Here is a 22,307-nt window from a genome sequence, read left to right on the forward strand (position 1 = left end):
AGGATGTGGGAGAGAAACAGTCTGTGGTAAAAGACCAAGGAACCCGGTGGCCCCAAGGGGGTCCTTCCTGGGGAGAATGAGTGACAAAGCCTGCCTGGCTTTCTCTTCCTCAAGCGCAACTAAGCTCTGCCCTTTGTTCTAAGAAAAGCACCCAGGCTGGTCCTTTCCTCCTCGGACACAGGATATACCCTCCGCCATTCCAGTGTTCCCACAGGCTACCCGTGGATCTATGATCCCTCACTTTTGTCTGGAACTTGTCTGTCTTCTACTTTCCTGGAGCAAGTTGAGGAGGTAAGGGCTTCCTGCCTGGAGGCAAAGCTGACTTCCTCTATTTTGTCTTAAAATGATCTCATTCAACAGTTAAAGGATTCCTCTTGTCAAAACATCCCACGATTTGTAGAATAAGTCATTGTTCACCTTCTCAGGAATCAAACACAGATCCTCTCAGCCACTGTCCCTTGAGACTACAGAGTCTGAATCTCTCTCATGTACCATCAAGTGGAAGAGAAACTCCCACTGAGCATTTGACATGTGGCTAGAAATTTTAAAAGAAAACTGAAGATGTGTAAAATATTTTTTCCATTAAACAAAACTGTTTCCGTAGGACTACAGTTTATTTAAGCAGTTGAAAACTTAGCATCTAGATTAGATTGAAATATGTTGTAAGCATAAAATACATACTGGATGTTAGAGAGGATAGAAAAAAACGTAGGGGCACCTGGGTGGCTCAGTTGGTTTAGTGTCTGACTTGATTTTGGCTCAGGTCATGATCTCAGTGCTGTGAGATCAAGCCCTGTGTTGGGCTCCATGCTGGGTGTGGAGCCTACCTAAGGTTCTCTCTCTCCCTCCCCTTGCCCACACCCCTCTCCCTCTAAAAGAAAGAAAAAAGAAAAACTTAAAAAAATAAAACACAAAAACAAAACCACATAGACTATCGATTGATTATTGATTACATGTTAAATATGGATTACACTTTAAAGTAATAATATTTAGTGGTGTCGGAGTAAATAAAATGTATTATTAAATTCACCTAATGTATTTTTTACCATTTGAATAGGATCACTGGAAAATTTTAAATGACATATGTGGCTCATGTGATATCCCTATTGGATAGCACTGCCCTAGATGATTCCAGTGGCTTGTTCTACTCTTCCTATTTACTATTTCCTTTTCTGGAGAAATCTAACATAGCTGGCATGGACAGTTTATCAGCTTTCATGTTTTGAGCTTCAGTAACTTTAATTTTAGAAAGAGACACATGAAGGGTAGTTGGGTAGCTGAGTTGGTTAAACGATACACTCTTGATTTTGGTTCACATCATGATCTCAGGAACATGAGATGGAGCCCTGCATCGGGCTTTGTGTTAAGCAATAGAGTCTGCTTAAGACTGTTCTTAAGACTCTTCTCTGTCCCTCCACCCCCATCCCCACCCCCACTCATGCTCAAAAAAAAAAAAAAAAAAAAAAAAAAAAAGGAAAGGAAAAGGTGAAAAATTTGAAACCACTGTCATTCTTTACATAATTGATATCAGTGGAATATTTGGACTTGGCAATCTGTGAAATTTAGGAAAGATTTTTGTTTCTGTGTCCCTATCGTTCCCTATATTCATATCCTTATCCGATCATTGTGCTTTCTTGGATGTGTTGGTAATTTGTCCCAAGAAATGCACCAGCTAAACCACAAGTGGACAAGGACATGTGCCAATCAGAAGCCTTAGACTCCCCAAGTTGAGTCGTCTGATTCCAAGGCTTACGTCAAAGTTGCCTTTGCGGGTTATGTGAGTGTAAAATGGCTTCCAGGCTCCACGCTTGTGAGGTGTAGCCACAGGCTGCAGAGCTATAGACTCAGACTGAGGTGTAGGACTTCTGGAGGTTTATAAGAACAAACAAGGATCCTGAGGGACAGTGCAGAGTCTAATCACATGGCTGACATCTGACAGGGAGCCAGTCTCTTTTTACTACACAGTACTGATTTCTGGGTCTATTCCCCGTGGATTAGTTGAGCCATTACTAGGTTTCTTTTGGGCTCAGAATGGTATGTTTTCTGAGAGAACAAGTATTCCACCTGGACCCATAGTTAACTTTCCCTAGGAGGATGGGAGGAGTAGGGACAGCTGGTCTGCTGCGGCCACTCCAAAGGAATGGGCTCTGATTTGATGAAATTGCCTTTGACACACAGCTGGGAAGTGTACATAATGCTTGGGAACATTCTGCCTCATTGGAGAGAAGGATAAAGTGTCATTTGGTTTAAAAAGAAAATGAAAGAGAGAGGGAGAGGGAGAAAGAGATGGGGGAGAGGGGCAGGGGGAGGAGAGAAAGACAGAAACAGAAACAGAGATTTAATTCCCAGAGACAGCTCTCAGAGCATTAACTAAATGTCAGTTCGCAACCAGCATTACCCTGTAAGCCTGGTTTTCCTATGACAGTCTCTGACCCTCCATCAAACGCAGCTCAGTGTTATTATTGTTTGCACGCTCCCCTTCCCAAGAATGGCACTCTCAGCCCCCATCCTGTCAGGCTACAGAGGAAATCTGCTCTCAAGTGTGACACAGGACTTGTGCCCTTGAGCGAATGCCACTCCCCTCTCTCTTCACACCTCTCCATGCACCTGTTGCTTCACTAGTGGGATTTCTGCTGTGCTCTCACATGAGTGCTCAGTCTGAAGACACTTGAGCAGCAGGCAGGCTCCCGGTCTCACAAAGAATCTCCCACAGTTTCCTTCTCAGTCCATAGAGTATATAGATGGAGAAACCACAAAGAATCTCCCACAGTTTCCTTCTCAGTCCATAGAGTATATAGATGGAGAAACCAGGGCCTATTCTCCACTCTTTTCTTGTTTCTGGGGGCATTTTATGGAGAGATAACCCAGAAAGTGGAAACATGAGCTGTTGTCCTATCAGCTGGGGAGATGGGGCTCATTGCCCTTTGAAAAGGACTGAATCCTCTCAGTCCTCTGGGATAAGCTTGCCTTGTCACTTACATCAGTTCCCAATCCAGCTGAGCCTGGTCGATGTCATCCATCAGCTTCATCAGCTTCTTCTTAAACTGATGTTCAAAGCGCACGTCGTCCTCAATGACAAGAGTCTTCTCCAGCTCCCGGTCAATTACCTGTAAAGGTCATCAGTGGTAAGAGACCCCATGAGAAGTCTGATGCCTATTTATTAGATAAACATAGATTAAAAGGTCAAGAGTATGGTAGCATAGGATGTAATAGCTCAAAACTGGAATCTAAGCAAATGCCACCAACAGTAGAGCGGATAGATAAACTGGGGTATGTTTACAGCAATGAGGATGTATGATCTATGATTAAATGCAATGTTATAGATGAATTTCACAAATGTAATACTGAGAGGATATACCTCAATACCCTATGGTTCCATTCACATAAACTGAAGTACAAAAGCAGACAAACTGTTCTGTGCTGTTTGAAGTCAAGATGGTGTTTACCCTTGGGTCCTGTTCCCTAGAAGGAAATATGGACAAGGTACTTCTAGGGTGCTGGTAACCTGCTTCTTGGTCTGGGTGTGGGTTAACATGGCTGTATTGTTTATTCAGTTTGTGAAATTCCATTGGCCTGTATATTATGATCTATTTAATTTTATATGTATCCATTACATTTCATTTAGAGTTTAAAGGAAAAAAAAGATAGGCATAGACTCTGTCAAAGTGGGAAGGCATTCACGGGGCCCTTCTTGAGGTACTTTCTCTTTTCTTATGGGAACTGACCCTTCATCAAGAACTCCAATACCTCCATCCATCAATGTCGGATCTCTAAGCCATGGGTTCAAGTCCTGGTTTTGCCACTTCTTACCTAGACAGATATTTAATTATTTTCTCTTGGGTAAAATGGGCCTATGCCTCCTGACCCACTTTATATGATTTCTGTGTGACTTCTTGTATGAAATCATTTAATAAATGAGAACATGCTACATGCACGCAATATAAGGCATTCCTACTAAGGATAAGGACACACCAAAAAGGAGTATGGTTTCTTGAACATGGGGATCTTCCCCTGTTACCATCCCAAGTGGCCACAAGGCTACCTCTCCCTGTTTATTGCTGGCCTTGTGTCAGAGGGAGACATGAGGCAACAGAAACTTCCAAGCATACTTCCAGAACAGGTATGGGTTCACTTCATATCTGGCCCTAATTCATTTACAAAGTTCCACTCTCCATCCTCCTCATTACAAAGCTGCATATCTAAATAAAGCATTATTTACCTCTTTCCAGACAGAGTAGTGGCTGAGAAAGCAGCCAATTTCACCCCTAGTTAGAGGTCTTGAGGAGTAGGGATCTCGATATCCAGGTAGCATTTCAATATTCAGGGCCTTCAGCTGGCTTGTGTTGAGTGCCCTGCACAACAGAGAACATGTCTGCAAATTAACAAGTTGAGACGTCCCCACTACAGAAGCCAGAAAGAGTTCTGGATGTTCCTCAGAGCCCTCTGCACATTGGGGAAGACTTCTCAGGTTTCCTATCACTCCTCAAGAGCTCCTCAGGGTTAATTCATGGCAGCACTGCAAGTTTTGCAAAGACAAGAGGGTGTCTTATACTTGGTATATGCCTCACAATTGCCAATGTAGTTCTAAATATCACCTGTTTTTTTGACAGCTTTGAAAAAGTATTTTCCTGGGGATCCCTGGGTGGCTCAGCTGTTTAGTGCCTGCCTTCGGCCCAGGGCCTGATCCTGGAATTCTGAGATTGAGTCCCACATCAGGCTACCTGCATGGAGCCTGCTTCTCCCTCTGCCTGTGTCTCTGCCTCTCTCTCATGAATAAATAAATAAAATCTTTAAAAAAGAAAAAGCAATTTCCTAATGAAGGAAAGTGGCTAACAGCATTAAATACTGGAGAGGATGAGGACAGGAAAGAACTGTGTACATGTGTGTCTTTCTTTTGAACCTAAATTTAAAAAAAAAAAAAGTTAAGAATAAAAGTAGCAGAGACGAGCTTGTGAGCAGGAGAGAAGTGACTCACTATAGGTCTATCTAGTTGATCTACAGATTCAGTGCAATTCCTATCAATATTCCAGCTCTCTTTTTGTGTAAAATGACAAGCTAAAATTCATATGGAAATACAAGGGACCTAAAATAGCTTAAACCATCTTGTAAAGGAATAACAAAGTTAAAGGACTCAGACTTCCTTACATATAAAGGTACAGTCCTCATGACAATGTGGTATTGACATAGGAATTAACATAATCAATGGAATTGAGTTGAGAGTATAGAAATCAACCCTTTTGTTTGTAGTCAATTGATTTTGACAAGGGTGACAACAATTCAATGGGAGGGAGAATAGTCTTTTTTACAAATGGTTAATCTCTTAACAAAGATACTCAAACTGTGTAAAAGAAGGAATTAGAATCCCTACCTCACACCATATAAAAAACTAACTCAAAATGGAGAAAAATTCAATGTGAAAAGATATGCGGTAAAACTATAAAACTCTTAGAAGAAATACAGAAATAAGTCTTTGCGACTTTGGATTTGTCAATGGATTCTTAGATATGACATCAAAAGCACAAGTAACAACAAAAACATATATTGGACTTCATCGAAATTAAAAACTTTTGTTTTGTAATGACACCATCATGAATTGAAAAGACAACACATAGCATGAGAGAAAATATTTGCAAATGATATATCTGACAAGAGACTTGTATGAGAAACAAATTAAGAATTCTCACAATTCAACTAGTTTCCCCTGGTCCATGTGGCCTATAAATAAAATTTGGGCTCCTAGGTATCTGAAGCAGTGGTTTCCAAACTCTAGTGCACCAAAGAACAGGATTGCCAGATTTAGCAAGTAAAACAGAACATTCAGTCAAATTTAAATTTCATATAAATAATGAATAATTTCTTAGTATAAGTAAGCCCGTGCAATGTTTGGGACAAATTTAACTGAGTGTCCTATATTTTATGTGGTAACCTTACCTCAGAAACACCTTGAGGCGTCTTAAATGCAGAATCCCAGATCCAGCCCTAGAGATCACGATTCAGCAGCCCTGGGCTGGAACTCAGGGAAGCTGCTCTCTTAATCGTGGAGACTCTGACATGGGTGTCCAGGCCACATTTTGAGAAACATTGATGAAATTCTCTAAAAGGCATAAGAAGCTTCACAATAGCTTCTAGCCAAACTCCTCAGAGCCTTTATATTCCAAACTAACACAAAACATGGAACTGCAAGTTTTGCAAAAATCTATACCTTGAAATAAAGTGTCAAATAGAAGGGCAATGGAAAGCAAAATAAAGCAAAATAATAAACAACAGCAATAACAAAACTCTTGAAAGAATTCAACCAAGTTCCCTTTGTGACTTTCCTGCCATATTCCTGGGAAAGATGATTAGCCCAGGCAGTCTATGGCAAGATCTCACGCAACAGGATATATAGATCATTATGCATTTTTCCTCACTGATTTTCCTCAGGTGGCCCAAGTTTGGACATTATGCTCTAAATCAGGTTCTGAATGCAACTCTAACTGCATTCTTTCCAATACACCATGGAAAGCTGGTAACTACCACAACCATTGTAAAAACCCCCCGGAGAAAGAGGAAAATTACTTCCACTGTGAGCCTTCAGCATAATTCATTATGGATGGATGGTGAGTGGATTTCAGGTCTACTCTACATGGTGAAATTAACTGAAATGCTGTGAAGATTCATAACGCTTTTCCCAAAGTAGGCTGCATCATAACAATGCGTTTGTCTTCTAATGACACTAGATTCCTCCCATTCAGCACTAACCCTGTCAGAAAGGGCACCTCCCCACTCCAACCACATTTGCAAGGATTCAAGAAAAAACCCAACTCACTTTCCATCCACAGCCTCGACAATCTTGACATCAATCTCCTGCTCATACAGGGTGCGTAACATCCGGTCCCGCCTGTCCTTTCTGCGCTTCAGGTTGATCATGAAGATCTAACACAGGAAGAAAAAAGGAAAAGAAACAGATTATTCAGGTCTTACTTTAGGCTGTTTTAAAAGTTAAGTAAATGTAACTACCAAAGTTTTAGTTAGAATAAGGAGTGGAAAAAATAGGGAAAATCGTGGTGAAGATTTATTTACATTCCATATCAAGTCAAATGATAGTTATCCAAACAGAATTACTTTTGAAACTCAGCCATCTGCAGTGACTTCACCCTCTCTTTGTTTCTCTGATGCCTGTTGGTAGACATGTTTGCCCTGTTCTTGAGATAGGAAGGTTGAAAAAGTTACTCTCAGGAGGCCAAGCGTGAATTAAACCCAAAACATAGAAGACTTAGAAGTAGGAGAGAGTTGGGCAAGTGTATTAGATTTATCAGCAGACCTAGATCTACATCCTATTACTGACTGTTTGCCTTGGCCCAATTCCTATGCCTCAGTATCCTCATCTGTAAAACTGGGGTGATACTGGTCCTATCTCATGGGTTCTAAATATTAGCTATTCTTAGAGTTCATATCCACTGTAAATAAACTTCAAGTCATCCAAAGAATGAGAAAAATCTAGTCTTAACACATTCCTTGCATTTCCAAAGGTTCCAAACAGAATTATCAAGATCTCAATGTTAATAGCTTTGTTGCCAGAATTCTTCAATTCCTCTAGAGACAAGGAAATTTTTCTGAAAGAATAAAGAGATGGGGCCCTACTCTTGGAAGTAGCCCTTTGAGGTTACTTGAAGAAAGAAATGAAAAGGCATCATTTCCACATCACACTAATCCTTGAAGTCCCCCAAAATATGCATTCAGATTTCTTCCCATTAGGGCTGGGTCCATCTGTAGCCCCTCAGCTTAGCCCCTAAATTCCTGAAGACTGCCCTAAACACATACATATCATGAAGCCACTGGAGGGAGTTATGGATAGTGAGACTGTCCTGACTACTCTCAGATTTAAGGAGTCACAGAAGTAACTAAAGACTCACTAATGCTATCACATGTAAATACGTGTATTCATGAAGTCCTTTTGCTACAAGCAGTAACAAACTCACTTTGAACATTAAACTAGTCCTCCAAGAGTAAGAGACTTCAGCTGCCAGCAAGAAATACTGATAACACATAGCATGAAAAATAAGAAACCCACAGGAATAAGTTAGATGACATTGACTTCATCCTGACTTAATCACCCAGATGACTCTGAGGAAGACATTGAATGCTTTGGGGTCCACTTCCCTTGTTTGTAAAAGAGGAATTTGAACAACCTTCTCTCCCAAGTATAACACAGATTAAAATGTCTATGATAGGGACTCCTGGGTGGCTCAGTTGTTGAGCATGTGCCTTTAGCTCAGATCGTGATCCTGAGGTCCTGGGATCGAGTCCTGCATCAGGCTCCCTGTGGGGAGCCTGTTTCTCCTTCTTCCTATGTCTCTGCCTCTCTCTGTGTCTCTCATGAGTAAATAAATAAAATCTTTTTTAAAAAGTCTATGATAGGGGATCCCTGGGTGGCTGAGTGGTTTAGCACCTGCCTTTGGCCGAGGGCATGATCCTGGAGTCCCGGGATCGAGTCCCACATCCGGCTCCCGGAATGGAGCCTGCTTCTCCCTCTGCCTGTGTGTCTCTGCCTGTCTCTCTCTCTCTCCCTCTCTCTCTCTATGTCTATCATAAGTAAATAAATAAATATTTTAAAAAATAAAAATAAAAAATAAAAAGTCTATGATATGTTGTTTAGATAAAGCTTGCTTTATGCTGTGTTCAGAAAAAAGAAGAAACTATGTCTTACTTTGTCTTGTAACCAGCCTGGGGTTCAGAATTTACTGGGGGTGAAGCTTTGGTTCATATAGCCATTCTGAATGCAATCGTCAATATGTTCTATGTTTTACTGGATCAAAAATTACACTAAAATTTCAAACTTTTCTTCTGAAATATTCTCATTTCCATCCACTTACAAAGTTCTGGGCAAAGAAACTTATGGGAAAATAAGATGTCCTCTTTAAAGAAACTATCCACCTGATTTAGGGCAAAGTGAATTCGGTGCATCATGATGTCATTATTTCTCTTGGTTACCTGAGTAATTTTTTTAAACATAATTTCTGTGGTACCTCTGTTTGCCTTGTTACTTGGGACTTCATAACTTAATGGGTTGTATTCTTTTACATTTCATGCTTTTCCTGTTTAGAATCACACTGTGATGGGCCATGTTTCATCCCACAATTTTAAAAGATATGGAAAGAAAAGGGCATTTCCTCATGTGAGTACATGGAGCTACCCAAGGTCACTCCAGGAGAACAAAAACAAACCCAAACAAACAAACAAAAACGAACAGAAATACAACAAAAAGTCCCCTCAAACCAGAGACCGCTAGTCTGGGAAGACTTTAGTAAATAATAATTCAGTCCCAGTTTCTTCCAGGACAAGTGCAGTAAAAGTCGTAGCCATGAAGGAAAAACACAGACGGCTTGCTCATACTTAGTGAATAGCAAACAAGAAAGAACCACCTAGCCAAATGCAGCCCAGACACCACCACCAAGGTCATGGAGTACTGGGAGAACTGAAAAGGCCTCTGAAAATCTCCTTTCCACCATCGTATCTTTGTTCTAGAGCCCAGGGTAGTCATTTCCTGCACCTGCATCACCTCTTACAGTTGCCATTTTTTAAAAAACTTCTAGGGGTGACCCAGTCCTTACATCCAAAGGGAGGAATAGAGAGAGAAGACCCTGGTTTTGTCCAATTAGATTTCCTTGAGTTTGGTTCTCATAGGAATGTATTTAAACAGAAGAATGAATGTAGGTAAAGACACTTGGGTTCTTTCACCTAGAGATGATGAGGGTTGCAGGGAAGGACAGTTCTAGTAAGAAGTGGAAGCTGGTACAGGGAGTGATGTGGACCAGACTTTTCTGCAGCCTCAATTGTTTTTTAAAAATTATTTGCACTTGATTCTAATTCCTCTCCCCACATGAAAATCATCTCTTCTCCTTCTGCTCTCTGTGGAAACAGCATCATAGCTGCTACCTAACTCTTTTCTACTTAACATTCATGAAATACTTTTTCCCATTACCGAAGCCCAGATCCATGTCAATTTTATAAAAGAAATACCAATGCCCATGCCAACAGCTTTAGATGGCTGTACTTCATGGACATGTATTATATAGCACAAAATGATAAAGCCTTTTCTTTCAATGGAGCTATATGACATAAGAGACCCACAAAAGATTCAGTGACTTGGAATCATACTTGGGGTATTCCCAAGAAGCTGTTGTGTGTAATACAAGAGAGGTATTCTTTATAATCTTGCTTCCTTCTTCATGCAATCAAAACTTTATAATAAATATGGCCCTCGGAGTGCTATTATGGAATTCTTGCCCACTGAAAGGCAGAATTTTACAACAGGTTTCTTTTTTCCTTTTTCTTTTTCCTCTCAACCCTGTCCTCAACATTTTTCCATGGAAGAAAAGCACAGAGAAAATAAAGCACTGGCCATTCCAGAATAGTTTCTATCCACTCGGAAAAAAGTTAAGGTCCTCCAATCCTTAAAACACATATCCTCCTTACCCTTGAATCTTGATAAAAAGGTTTACAAAATATAGCAATATCTGCTCCTAGAATATATAAAATTCACTCATGATTAAATAGTAACTTCTTTCTAACTTAAGGATTTTGCTATGATGCTCCTTAAAAAAACTTTTTTATAGTTGAAACAATATTACATCAGTTTCTCTCTCTCTTTCTTTCCTTCCTTTCTTTTGTAGGCTTGAACTCACAACCCTGAGTCCAAGAGTTGTATGTTGCACTGACGAAGCCAGACAGGTCCCAAATGCTCCTTTTTTAAGGTAAGAAAGCTGAGACACAACAAATACCAGGTCATTTTGCCAAGACCTCAGTGCCTTTTTAGCAGCCAAGCCAGTTTTGCTGGCTCTCAGATGTATGATCAAGCTTCACTCCAATACAAACATGTAATCACACCGTACACATGTACCTGTGTGCACATGTGCACACAGACATCTTTCCTACCTCGTCAAATCCCATCTTGTCTGGATATTTTGGGACACTTGAAACAAACTGAGAGGGTTCCACTGGAGGACCGTCAACTGGAAGACACAAGAAACACACAGAGTGCTTTGTTAGTGAAAGACTCAGTGAACAGAACTCCATCCACACGCCTGATGTCTAGGAGCACAACCTGGATATCTGAGGCAGGGGTTAACTGCTCAGCAGTGCTCCAGGACTGAGCAGCTACACAAGAACCCTGATGGTTTCCAGAACACTTATATGCAGACTGCAATATTTGCTCCATTTCCCTTAAGACTTATCTCCATAAGTGATGGGAGTCAGTCTAGGGTAAAAGGGTAAGAGTGAAGGCTCTGGTGTCAGATGATCTGGGTCTGAACTTGATCTGTGAAGGTCTGGAAGAGTTAAGTGACTTCTCCAAGCCTATTTCTCCACGTGGAAAATCAAGATAATAAAAGCATATCTCTTAGGGTGCTGTGAAATTTAAATGAGACATGCATGTAAAGCACTCACCACAGTAAAGCGACAGAGTAAAAACTCAGTAACTTTTAAGCTGTTACTTGCTGTGGCTCATAATGAAAGACCTCGAAAGTAGGCCAGACTTCTTCTAAATAATGTGTTCTCTGTATATTTTAAAGGGGACTAGTCTGGGACTATTTTTATCCCATCCAGGCAGATTTAGCTCCAGGTATGCAAAAGGTCCTTTATTTTAACAGGAACTCGCCTTTGAGGGCCAGCCCGCATCCCAAAACTTGGGACAGGGCTAACAGGTAAATTTCCAGGTGGGAGGGACACTGCATCTTAAGCAATAAAAGATTTATTTATTTGATACTCCAAAAAAAGTTTTCACTACAAACTATACATTTGAAAGTTGGGTAGCAATGCTGAGTGGAGAATCTGGAAAGGTCTTGAAGACTTCTGGAATTGCAAATCCAAAATACTCATTTGATTTTCCTTAAAGGGGTAATACAAAGAAAACACAGTGAGAGCTGGTCGCTCGGGTGGTTTGAGGTGGTTTGAGGTGGTGATGGCCATCACTACTATTCAGCAGTACCCATCTCTCCTGTTCCAGGCAGATGAGAGGAATCATTTCCTCACCCTTAAAGTTGGTCATGGCCTTGTGAACTGCTGCTTCTCAGCTCTCCAAGCCCTCTTTCCACCTCTGCCCTGGCCCACCACAATGGTCACAGTAGCAGATGTTGATAACGGAGAAGCCACACATTTGAAGCAGCCTAGAATGATGTGCCAACATATGGAGGACAGCTGCCCGGAAGGACGCCAAGACCACTGCGGACTTTGCATAGCAAGAAATACTCCATTGCTGTATGAAGCCTGTGAGTCACTACTGGATATCCCAGCGCAACCTCTTCATCCTTCTGAGATACTGTCGAAAGAATATTATTTGTTTGACTTACCCTTCCCTGGGATATTAAAGAGAAACCATGACATCCAGTTTCACTTACGATCGACTGATGTGAAGTTCTAGAAGGTAGTGAGACAGGTTTCCTAAGCCAAACACAAGAGTTGGTCTCATTACCTCAACCCTGACCCCTATGGTCACATTTCTGTAATATACGGTGCATGTGTTTCTGTTTCCATTAGAAGCCCAGCATATTTTGTTCCTTTCTGCTCTACCCCATTCCTCATTAATTTTTTTAAATCAACAAATATTGATTGAGGAGCCACCATGTACAGAGTAGGGCTTTTAAGAGAAAGAAACTTAACATACAAACTCCTTTTTGTTCACAATGTTGTTTGAGGAGCTGTCTGGCTCTCCCTCGTTGGGTCTTGGGGCTGGGAGGGGGTTATATTTTGAGTTACCCTTTTCACGCTGTTGGTCTCTGTTTGGCACTCACATGGGCTGTGTGGCTTTAACATTTTGGCCAAAGAGACTGCTTTTAGCCACTTTGCTCTCATCAAACATGGACAGTCATTGCATTCACAGGACAAGTGTCCCCCACAAGCCACAAGTGGCTGGCTCCTGAAAGCCACCATTGAGCAAAAATATGAGAAATATGCCTAGGTTTTGTTACTGAAGATAGAGCTAAGCCACAGGGAAAGGCAGGGAATGATACAAGTTAGACCTAAGAAATTTACTGTGCAAGGAGAAAGGATGTGTCTTTGTTTCATCAAAGTTGAAGGTTAGGTATATCCCAGTTTTGGTATGGGGTCATTTCTGACTCTATGGTTCATAATTTATCAATCCCTCATTGAATCCCTTCCAGACATAGTCTCTCACTGTGCCACACCAATTGAGACAATATGTCCATTGGCTCCTGGATAGTTTCATGACCTAGGAATAATAATTATAGCTACTATTATAGAGATTTTATTATTCACTGAACTCTGAGCTACACTCTTGACATATATAATCACAGTTATTTAATTTTCACAACACGTACCATGGGATAAGTACAAGTGTCCCTATTTTTACAGATAAAGAAACAAAGCCTTAAATAACTTGCCCAAGGTCACAGAGCTGATGGAGCTGGTATTTGAACCCAAGTCTGACTCCTGAACCCTTTACTCCTACTCAGCCTGCCCCCAAAGTTAGTCCTTGGTAGCCATTGGCATCAAGCTGGCCTTGGTGACTGGGCTAAGTTCACAGTAGCTCAGTTAGCTAAGTCTTTGCTTCTGGGTGACCAACACTTGTTGCTTTTTCTATTGTCTATGCTGGAGCACACACCATCCAGCGTAAAAGGCACCAGCCCAGACACGTGCCCCAAAATATTTGAGAGATTGTGCTTGTACCAAATCCTAATTAAATCATAGTCATTTCAGTATAATCCTGAAGTTTTCCTGAACTTCTTCAATTGCTGCAGCCACCACCCTAGCTCAGATCCTCACTCACCATGCTTGGGATAATTTTTGTGCGTATGTGATTTAATTAATTAATTAATTGTAGAGAGAGAGAGAGCACGAGCTGGTGGGGAGGGGTAAAGGGAGAGAGAATCTTAAGCAGGCTCCACGTTCAGCCAATGCGGGGCTTGATCTCATGACCCTGAGATCATGACCTGAGCCAAAATCAAGAGTCAGATGCTTAACCGACTGAGCCACCCAAGCGCCCCCTTGCTTGGGCTGTTTTAAAATTTTTCTAATTCTCATGCACTCCTTACACACACTATTGCCAAAATGATCTTCAAGGACAACGCTATTCTCAACCACAACAGTCGCACCCGACATGTTGCAATTTATTAAGTGCTTTCATATTCACAACATCATTTATTTTCATTTATCTTTTGGTTGTTTGTTTTTATAGATAAAGAAATTGAGACCCACCCAGACGTAGACTTGCCCACAGTCAAATAGTAATTGGTGCCCAAGATCAAATAGTGAGTGATTGGTATGATTATTGGACCTTCTGACTTTACGTCCAATAGTCTTAATAATCCTTACATGACATTCTGTGGCTCCAGAATGTTGTTACTGGGAATGGGCACCTAAGATCTCCCATCACCTCAGGCTCTGGCTTGCAAGACCAATCCCCTCATGCCTCATATAACCCACTGGCTTCTCTCACCTTTATAAGATCTAGCCTCCTGTCATTCATCCTGCAATTTTCTGTACAAGAAGCACATTCCCAAATTTTCGTATGGCTCCTAACATATGAAGTGAGTAGGTATGTGTAGAGTGATGGGCACAGTGCTTCCGGTGTGCCGTAGTTGGTGCTCCACCCCGTCTCGCACCCTACCCCAGCTCCTCACTCTGCTCTCTGAAGCTCCAGCTATAATTCATCAACTCTTTGACATTGCAAGTCCCTTCCTTTCTCTGAATGTCTCTTCATCTTTTTATTTTAGCCAAAACCTGGCTTTCCTTGGAGGACACTGCTTCCCTTTCACCCCTCAGTGTAGAAGTTGATTTTTCTCATCTCCCCTGACTCACTCCCAAACTGTTTCCCTTCCATCCATCAAACCCCCAGCTTCTTTGAAGTGTATCTGAGCACCCTCTGCCCCATAGTCACGCCTCCTCAGCCACTGATGATGACAGCCTTTGGCTCACAGTCTCGCTGTCCCTGCCATCATTCTTAAAACTTTAGCTTCAGCGTGGTGATGTACCCAACAGGGCTTCTAGGTCCTGCACCAACAATCGTTCTTTCAGTGACCCACTACCATGTCTGCATCCATCACCTCTTTCATGTCCTCATGCCCATTGGTACCCAACATAGATTTCTTGGGCTGGCACTCGAACTACCCCTTGTAAAGACTCTTTTTTTTTTTTTCACCGTATCATTATTTTTAATGTCCAACATTTATGATATGAGGGCCAGGGCTTTCTCCTCACGTTTATAAATTTTCAATTGGCTTGTGAGGCCAATAGGGATACTTCTTCTTGTTTAATTTGGTTTCTGGGAAGACTTCATTCAGGTCCTCAATGGTCATCTGATCAAATGGAATTATGTTCTTCATCTTCTCCAGCTCTTTTTCATATTCTTCAATCCTGGCCTTTGAGAGGGACAAAAACTCAGCACAGCTTTTCACATCTTCTTTTTCCTCAGCATCCACCTGGACAGTGTATTTATCCTCTGGCACAGGAACCTTCAGGGCATTAAACTTCTTCTCAAAGTCATCTACCAAGCCAGCCTTTGCCACACTGGCCTTGTAGTAAGCCCAGTAGATAGCAGGTGGTTTCTCTGGAAGAGTAGCCAACCTGGAGGTAAGCATCTCATTCCAGGATTTCAGGGAGTTGGCAATGGCCTTCCGGTTTCGGGGTATGATCTCCCCAAAAGCTACCCAGTCAATGGTTTTCAGAGCAAGTTTTCACCCAGCCATCTTGAGATCCTTCACCGACCCCGGTGGCCCACAGTCCACAGCCCCTTGTAAAGACTCTTGATTTGCTTCCATTGCTCTTGCTTGGTAAAATCCCAATCCTGCTTAAACTTGGTTATCCACTTACTTAGCACCAAGAATACTGCGAGAGAAATTCACACAATTGTGTTGACTGAATCAGTTTAAAATTACAACCACAGATGTCACATTGGCACTCAGCACTGCCAAATGATGCAACTATGCTTCCATAGTAAATTTGCTTTCCCACTCTCCAAGAGATCTGTTTTATGCCTTGTCCTCTCTCCTGACATCTCCAGTATCGTACTGATGTACTACATATTTCATAAAGAAAATATTCAAATGAGACCTACCTTTTCCTTCCGCCTCAAATCCACAAACCCAGCTGCATCTGTACCTAGACCTGCTGCCTTCCCCTCTGCAAAGGAGCATCTCTGTTCCCATCCAGGACAACACCAATACCATCGTAGATTACAAAGCCTCTTGCTTTTTTTCTTTTCTTTTCTTTTCTTTTCTTTTCTTTTCTTTTCTTTTCTTTTCTTTTCTTTTCTTTTCTTTTCTTATTTTTCCTCTTGCTGTTTCAAAGACTTCGGCCTTACACTACTTTCTTCTCTTCTGCATCATCCAGTTCTCCTTATATATTGGATCCTTCTTCTCAATGTATGAATATGCTAAAATTCTATCTTAAAAAAAAAAAAACAATCTCTCCTTCGACCTCTCATTCCCTTTTAACCACCATCCTATTTCTCTATCCCCATCACAACAAGATTCCATTTTCTCATATCTCCACTGTCTTCCCTTTGGCCTACTCCCATGGGCTTGGGTCCCCATTACTGCACTGCAGTGGCTCTTATAAGGTCATCACAGATCTTTATCTTGACAGAAACAATGTTAAATTCCCTATCCTCCTTTTACTGGACTTCTCAGCAGCATCTGGCTCCTTCCTGAGACACTTCTCAATTTTTCCTTCTAGCTTTTTGGCTGTTTGTCTCCCTCAGGGATCTGTCCTCTTCCCTTCCCTCTTCTCTTCCTATGATCTTTTACTAAATAATTCACACTGTTCCATGACTTAAAATGTCCTTTTAATGCTGATGACTCTCAAATGTCTGTCTCCAGCTGGAGTATCTTCCCTAAACTCCAGACTCACATCCAAATATCTCCTAACTTCTCCACTGGGATGTTTAAAAAAAATATCATAAGCTTACATGACTAAAATTTCCCTCCTCAAATCTTTTCCCATTTTATTAAGTGGTATGCCAGGCCAAAGTCCTGGTGTCATCTGGAGTCCTTCCCCTCCTTCATTAGCTTCATCCAGGTCTCTGTAAGTCCTGTTGGCTCTGCCAACAAGCTCTCCTAACAGTCTCTGTAGTTTGTTTGTTTGTTTGTTATTGTTGTTTTTAAGTAGGCTCCATGCCCAGTGTGGGATCTCATGACCTTGAGATCAAGACCTGAGCTGAGATCAAGAGTTGGACGCTTAACCAACTGAGCCACCCAGATGCCCCTCTAGTTCTTTCTGCTTGGAACACTTTTTCCCCAAACATCCATGTGGCTGCTCCACTGATATATTGTCTATCTCTCTGTGTTGAAATATAAATTCATGGGGATTCCTGGGCGGCTCAGCAACTGAGCGTCTTGCCTTTGGCTCAAGGCGTGATCCCAGAGTCCGGAGATGGAGTCTCACATCAGGCTCCCTTCATGGAGCTTACTTCTCTCTCTGCCTCTTTCTCTCTGTGTGTCTCTCATGAATTAATAAATAGAATCTTTTTAAAAAATAAATTCATTGATGGTGGAGCTTCTGCTGGTTTTGCTCACTGCTGTATCTCCAGCATCCTGAACAATCCATGGAATACAGTAAGTGTTTAATAAGTACTTAAAGCCTGACTCTCTCTTCTAAAAACTTCCTTGCCTCCTTACTGCTTTTAGGATGGGCATTCTGTCTTAGCTGGGAAATTCAAGGGCCACAACAATTAAGCCACCCCAACCCTCAAATTTTACTTTCTTCTACTATTCAAAGCCAACTCTCTTCCAGAGTGAGAATGCTTTTTGAGTGATATTTTTGCTGGGTCTTCTTCCTCTGCCTATAGTGTCCTCACTGTATCACTCCTTCTGTTTAAACTTCATACTAGCAAAGTCCAGCTTGAGAAACACCAGGACTTGAATCTCTCCTAGAATACACCTGCCTACAGCAATTTCTTCCTATTCCAAATTCCAACTGCTTTTATATCTGCTCCTCTTACAAAGCACTATACTGCATCATTAGGATCTTTTTTGTGTTTGCCCTATGTTTCCAGTTAAATATATATATCCCAAACAGAGAATTGGTTAAAATGTGTTGAATATTCAGTACCTTGATAGAGTGACTCATTGATTGTAAAAAGACAATGTTTGTACATAAATATAATTCTTGTTCTAATGCTTCAATTGGTATAGTCTTTTAGCAACCATTTCTTTACTGCCCATTGGGTTCCAGATGCTGTGCCAGATGCTTTCAACATCTGGCTCATCTTTCCTGAGGATACTTGACAGGTATGATTTCATTATTAATCCTTTTCTTAATCCTTCAGGGGCTTCCAGTCTATATTTCTGTGTTATTACCCTCAAACATTTATTTGTCTAATTATTTTTCTTACTTCAATTATGTTCTACCTTTTAAAATTCAGAATCTGAAATTTTAACAAAATTATAGCTAAAGAAGATAAATAGAAGAATTAAATAAAACACCATATATAAAGTGTCTAGCATTAGAGTTGGTCTGCATTGGGAGATCAATAATGACAGCTACCAATTACAGGTTCTTCTCAGATGAATTCTACTTGCATAGCATGGTGTTATGTGTATTTGTAATTTATAATAATTAAAAACTTTACTGACAATGTGTGTGTTTCTACATACAGAGAAGCTTCTGTGCTCTCAGTTCTATGGGGACAACAAGAGAAGGCAAGGCTCTTACTGGCCATCTCTGAGTCGACCTCTACTTGGAGTCAAGTCTGATGGCCAGGAAACAGGGGCGGTAAGGGGTAGCACATTACCAAGAGTCAAAGTGAGTCCTAATAATAACAGCAATGCTTCAATATTTTATGGAGTTGATGTACATCATTTCATTTGCCTCTTCCACCCCTGCAAAGTAAACGCTATTATCCTCACTCTATAGATAGAGGAACTAAAGCTCGGAGAGGTGAACTCTCCCTTCATAAGCGACAACTTGAGTTGAAATTAATTATTCTGGATTCAGATTCAATGCTCTTTGCAGTATAATTTTCGTGCATTCCCTTATTCATTCTTTTACTTGTTTGGTCATACATTCAGCAAATATTTGTTTGGAACCAACTGTATGTCATGCACTGTGCTAGGTGCTTGGGATACAAGGCAGTAAGATACCACTCTTGTCTAGAACATAGACAACAGGCAGAAATAGTGCGTATTAAAGAAATTCACAAAAGAAATTCCTAAGAGCTGGTTTAAGAAATACTGTCAGAATGAACCAGCTCCCTATTCAATTCTTATTCTCCACCATCCATCCCCCACCCCAACAATTTATCTTCTTTCAAGAAATGGTTGCTAAAAGACAATACCCAACAAATGCTGGATTTTTTTGTTCATCATCCCTATTATTCTCTATATACTTAGAGAACAATAATGTCTCTTGTTGCCTTTTTCAAACACAGGGACACTGAGATGACTAAAGACTGAATGGCTTACAAACTCACATGCACATCAGCATGCAAAGGTTGTGATGGTAGGAGTGCTTCTCTCCTCATTCCAAGTATAGTCTATGGATATACTTTGCTCAGCACCACTGCTGTGCTTCTGGTATATTGAGCTGACTGATATTTTGCAAACAGAAGTTTATGTAAATTCAGTAGGCGAGCCTGCTATTTAAAGGAATCTTCTGATTAATCTTTTAAATTATTATTGTTTTTTTTACCTTCGGGTCCCAACCATAGCTCTTAAAAAAAGAAAATCTGCTTTTTCTCTATTTCCTTGCTTCTTAGTCCCTTCTCAAACACTTTGAATTCTGATTCAACCTTTTCTGAAACCATCCTTGTTATGGGCATTAGCTGAAAAAAAAAACCCATTGAGCTTCTTGTCAGTCTTTATCTTACCTGAATGCCCTTCCACATCTCACACTCGTGGTTTATTGAAATGCTGTGATATCACAATATCTCATTGATGAATCTCAGATGAACGTCATTAAGCTTGATAGATTCATCTCTCCATCTACTCACTGGACATTTCAACCTAAACTCAGTCTTTCATTTATTCACTCAATTATTCAACAAATATTTACTGGGAGCCTCCTAGGTGACCGGCAAAGGACTACACCTCAAGACAAATAGGATGAACAAGGCATTTATTCTCTGAAGATGGGCAGCAGGAAATAGATATTCACAGGCCACTCAATGGGCCTAAAAATGAACTCATGATTTTTATTTGTAAATGTCTCCTTTATTCTAAGTGCTCTACACCATTTAAAACTCCTACAGCTATCCCAAAGCACTCAAGATGGAACTTAGAAGTTTTTCTCTGCTTCCCTTTTGCTAAGCCACAGACTCTTGGCTGAGTCCCTTCAAGCCTGTGTTACAAGGTTCTCTTAATCTCTTCCTTTCTCTCCACTCCCCCAGGCCTGCCCTAGCTCAGATCCTCCCCATCTTTTGCCTCTTTTACCATGTAATGTCCAAAATTATTTCTTCACCTCTGGCCTGAGACCAGCCATCCAGTGTCCCACCCTGCTCCAGCCATACTTCTCTTACCAAGAGAGTGACCTTTCTATATCCAGATTTCAATCAGACATTCCTCTGCTACAAATCTCTTTAAGAGGTCCCCTCATTTCAGGAAAAGTCTAAACACCTTCTTATACATTAGAGGTTCTTCTGGCTGGGCTCCTGCCCACTTTCCAGTCTCACTTCCTGCTCTGCCTCCCCAACCATCCTCACTGCCCACACACACACACACCTCCTACACTCCCGTGATGAACAACAGAATTCCTCAGATGCTGTGTGAAAATGAACTGCAAACATTCCCTCCTCTGGGAAGTCATTTCCAACATCCTCCCCTGGGCAGGGCTTATCCATTACCTCTTCCTTTACCCACCACTGCACATTATACATCATAATTAGTACAGCAACTGATCGTTGAACATTTATTGGTTCTGACACCATGCTAGACCCAGAGGCAATAATGATGCAGTGTTTAAGGACATGAGCTTTGCAGATAGCAAGACTGGTTCAAATCCAAATCTGTCATTTCTTTAACAAAACGATTTAGGGTAAGTTACTGACATCTTTTATACCTCATTTTCTTCGTCTGTAATATGGAGATAACAAAAACCCTTTCCTTGATTGTTGTAAGGACTAATGAGACCATGGACAAAAAAAAATGTTAAGCCTAGTATCTGTTACATGATAAGCTATTATTAAGTTGAAATCATAATTATTGTTATTGAACGTTTTACATATATCATAGAGAATTTGCTCCCAAACTCTACGGTTTTATGTCCATTTCACAGCGAAGGAAGTTAGATTACTTTTCCAAAGTCATATAATTAGAAAGCAGTGAAAGTTTAGAGTTTAAATCCACACCGCAAATCACCATCAGAGCCTTTAGGACATCATGTGAGATGTCTTTCCTGTGTGCCCAGCTCGCCACCTGTGTCAGAAGCTCCTTAAGGAGCTTGTCATATTCATTTGTCACATAGGAAAAGTTTAAGGGTGAATGAACAAATGAATGGCTATGTTTCAGCCATAGCAGCCTGATGGCTGTGAGATCTCAGTCGTGGGAGGGGGGAAAGTAGCTGGTATGGTCACGGTGGCAATGGAACAAGAGCCATCATCACCCAGTCTCCCAGGTCACTTACTCATTGCTTCTATCTGCACATGGATGAAGTTCTCGATGTCCTCCTGCAGGGTCTGATGGGGCTTCAGGGGGATGGGCAGGTAGCCATAGTGTTCTCTGTTACAGAGGTACATCTGGATGCCTGAGAACCCAAGAGAGAGATAAAAGCAATCAATCAGAAAACATAGTTCTTAGTTCTCGAGAGACAAGTAAAGGGAAAAAAGCTTGGACTGTGGCCGAAGCTGAGTCTGGCCCTGAAACTGAACAGTAGTTGTTTCAGACACCGTCTGTAGACCTCAAAAATGCTCTTTATTAAGAAAATTTAACACAGCATTGGAGGCTAATAAAAACCATGGGCCATTCTTCAGCTCAGAGGAAATTGATTTTTTTTCCTTCTGAAGAAAAAGCATACTCGTGGTCTGAAAGGAACACTAAAGGCACGAAGGGATCAAGGACAGGCAAGGAATTCCCATTCCAGAGCACAGAATGGAACACTGTAATCTGCCTACAGGAAATAACAAGAAAATGAGGAATAAAATCCACATTTGATATGAAAGCAAACAGGAAAATCCTGTGAGGCTGACAGATGATTAAAGCTAAATCTAGGCATTTGGAGAAAAAAAAAGAAAGAAAGAAATTTAGAATTCTCCATGGCTCTTCATGGTTTTATCTCTTCTCATAGCAGGCACGGATTTGGAGTCAACCAGCAGACATGAAACTTGTGTAACAGATTCATAAAAGGACAAAAAAGTCTACATTTCAAGTCCTGGTAAGAAC

The 22,307-nt window shown here is 41.0% G+C and overlaps 1 protein-coding gene across 3 annotated transcripts in view; it reads right to left on the reverse strand.

Annotated features, from left to right (window-relative positions):
• The window catches only part of COLGALT2 (collagen beta(1-O)galactosyltransferase 2), a 115,597-nt gene that overhangs the window by 4,727 nt on the left and 88,563 nt on the right, over positions 1-22,307 (reverse strand). For all 3 annotated transcript variants that reach the window (XM_038542283.1, XM_038542281.1, XM_038542282.1), the window contains exons 6-10: positions 21,553-21,672; positions 10,918-10,994; positions 6,809-6,915; positions 4,220-4,352; positions 2,980-3,107 (exon numbers count right to left, since the gene is read on the reverse strand). In XM_038542283.1, the coding sequence (XP_038398211.1) occupies positions 2,980-3,107; positions 4,220-4,352; positions 6,809-6,915; positions 10,918-10,994; positions 21,553-21,672 (565 nt within the window). The remainder of the gene's footprint in view (positions 1-2,979; positions 3,108-4,219; positions 4,353-6,808; positions 6,916-10,917; positions 10,995-21,552; positions 21,673-22,307) is intronic.

Source organism: Canis lupus, chromosome 7 (assembly GCF_011100685.1).
Source record: "Canis lupus familiaris isolate Mischka breed German Shepherd chromosome 7, alternate assembly UU_Cfam_GSD_1.0, whole genome shotgun sequence".
NCBI classification, from domain to species: domain Eukaryota; kingdom Metazoa; phylum Chordata; class Mammalia; order Carnivora; family Canidae; genus Canis; species Canis lupus.